The 2,411-nt window shown below is 38.0% G+C and overlaps 2 protein-coding genes across 3 annotated transcripts in view; one reads left to right on the top strand and one right to left on the bottom strand.

The window, feature by feature from the left end:
- The window catches only part of LOC118732740 (E3 ubiquitin-protein ligase Ubr3), a gene marked incomplete at its 5' end in the record, with an annotated part of 46,387 nt that extends 43,976 nt beyond the window's left edge, over nucleotides 1-2,411 (bottom strand). For both annotated transcript variants that reach the window (XM_036461864.1, XM_036461857.1), the window contains 4 exon segments: nucleotides 1,021-1,179; nucleotides 1,354-1,766; nucleotides 1,826-2,054; nucleotides 2,377-2,411. In XM_036461864.1, the coding sequence (XP_036317757.1) occupies nucleotides 1,021-1,179; nucleotides 1,354-1,766; nucleotides 1,826-2,054; nucleotides 2,377-2,411 (836 nt within the window).
- The window catches only part of LOC118732773 (E3 ubiquitin-protein ligase Ubr3-like), a 5,543-nt gene that overhangs the window by 1,540 nt on the left and 1,592 nt on the right, over nucleotides 1-2,411 (top strand). The gene's annotated exons all lie outside the window — the stretch shown is intronic.

Consider the following 2,411-nt stretch of genomic DNA (forward strand, 5'->3'; position numbering starts at 1 on the left):
TCATTCAAGCCGCGCGATATACTTAAAAACAAACTAACAACGATTCTACACGACGGTAACTCACAAGACGTTCATATCAGTGATCTACGACACACCGCAGCGGATCGAGTTACGCAACAACGAGAGAAGGCCAAAATACGTTTCGACCAAAAACATACTGCGCCAACGCAATACAAAGTCGGTGACTTGGTCTTAGCCGAGAACGAATCACGAAAGTTGGAGCCACGTTACAAAGGCACCTTCGTTATTAGCAAAGCCCTTGATCGAGATCGATACGTCATAACTGATCTTCCAGACTTTCACGCAAACAACGTCATTACACGTCTATATACGCTTCAGATAAGCTTCGACCGTGGTGCAATCTGCCAGCTCTCGACGAACAAATTAACGAGGGTGGCATAAGTACCGATGACGAAGACAATTTATCAACTTATATTGATTTAGCAGTGGCCCAATCTCCCCGGGGTCAGCCTGGTTTAGATGGTCACACTAGTTTGCTTCTGGTGGGAAGTTGGGTAGGAGCCTCTGTGACGACCTAACGGACAGTCGGGTACTTTGCGTTTTTGTGTTTGTGGTTGAGGAAAATTATTTTTTTTTACTGTTTCTGAAGCTTAGTTACACTCAAGTTTTGATTGTTGGTAGGTACTTCAAAATTCTATTATTTTCAACTTTAAAGCACTTGACTCTAGTTGCTATTCATGTCTACATTTTCTTTTCAGCGTCGTTGCCCATCGGCAACCCAATAGAGGTTGCGTGGCTAACCATTATCGACCCATAAGCTATTGATGAAAATTTGCAATACTTTTGCAAATTCCCAACTGATAAAACGTTGCTAGAAATTCACACAGAACGTGATACTTTAATAATTCACGCAACGCTGCAGTTGTGATTGCATCTCGAATAAGCCCCTACAACTGCAGCTGCTGCTACCACTCTACTAATAAATATCGCATACAATTTTCTTTATGCTGGAAATTTAAAGGACTGTCGAAAAAAGCAACAAAAAGGAAAACTACTCACCTGCACTCTCAGAGGATGTATCATTAAGAGTGGCAATATGTACGACCTTGTGGGCAGCACTTCCGACAGAGACATTCCCATTTTGGTAACAGCTTGACACAGAAATGCTGCCAAGTAACGATGAAGTGGAAAATGAAAGGAAGCCTGCATCATTTCGTCCTGTTTAAAAAATAGATATGTAGCAATATCAAACTAATAATTGGTCTTAAGTATGTATTGGAAAAGCATGCATTAGAATTACAGCGCCGTATATATGCATATCAAAAATTGCTTATTTGTTTAACAGCGGTGTTCTGCTGTGCATTGACCAAAAATAATATTAATAGTACAAACCGGCGATAGTTTTGGTTCCAAAAAGTAAATGGCATCCAACCATTCATGCAGAGTATTAACGCAATACGTAATTATCTTCTTGGCTAAATGAGCATGAGTGCCGTCCTGTAGATGTGATATTATGGACCACATGGGATAAGCGCTTGCCTCCAACTCACACGAAAAGGCGGCGTAATAAGAATTAGGTTCGAACTCCACATGGGACGTTGTCTCTCGCACATTTACATTCATGCCTTGCAGCATTGAAAGAAACTGAAACCACATATCGATCAAATTGTCATCACGCAAAAATACTAGGGCCACTGATTCATGTGAGAGTACATTGTTAAAGTCAGACACTAAAGGCCAGTAGCAATGATCCTTCATCACTTGGCGTGTACAATCAATTACGAAATGGAAATTCTTGTTCGGGTCTATAGAGAAGAACTTACAGTTATTATAAATATCTGCAATTTGAATCGTACGCACTTACCATGCAATGTATTTTGTATGAGTATCTTTGACATCATTAGCTTAAGACTGATTATCATTACATGCAGTAAGGACAGTTCTTTAACCATCTTCAAAGCTAAGCTTTCATTGGAAAACAGTTGGACGCTCATGTGCACAACTCGGTTGCTAAGTGTATCTGGATCGCGTGACATTTCCAATACGGACGGTATGCGGCTATAGTGCATCACGAAAGTACGAGTAAGATGCTCCTAGATATTTGAGAAAAATAAATTCTTAATTTTAGACTTTGTTCCATGTAAAACCCCTATTAAATCCAATAACTCATCAGCAAAAAATATTTTCAGTTTATGCTCGAATTTTAAAATCTTATTAAAAAGTTTAAACTTTTAGTGCAATTATGTTGCAATGATCTAATTTTCGCAAAGAGTTGGAAATTAAATGAAATCTTTAAATTAAAATCAATTAAATTTGACGCTGTATAGTGTGTAAGAAAATGTACAATTTCTAGATTATTAAATAAATAAATAAATATGTACATATGTATGTAAACAAAACACATTTTTTTATTACCTTATAATCTTGATCGGGCAGCATGTTAAGCAAAA

This window comes from Rhagoletis pomonella, unplaced genomic scaffold (genome assembly GCF_013731165.1).
Source record: "Rhagoletis pomonella isolate Grant_MI unplaced genomic scaffold, Rhpom_1.0 Rhpom_scaffold_00002, whole genome shotgun sequence".
Classification (NCBI taxonomy): Eukaryota; Metazoa; Arthropoda; class Insecta; order Diptera; family Tephritidae; genus Rhagoletis; species Rhagoletis pomonella.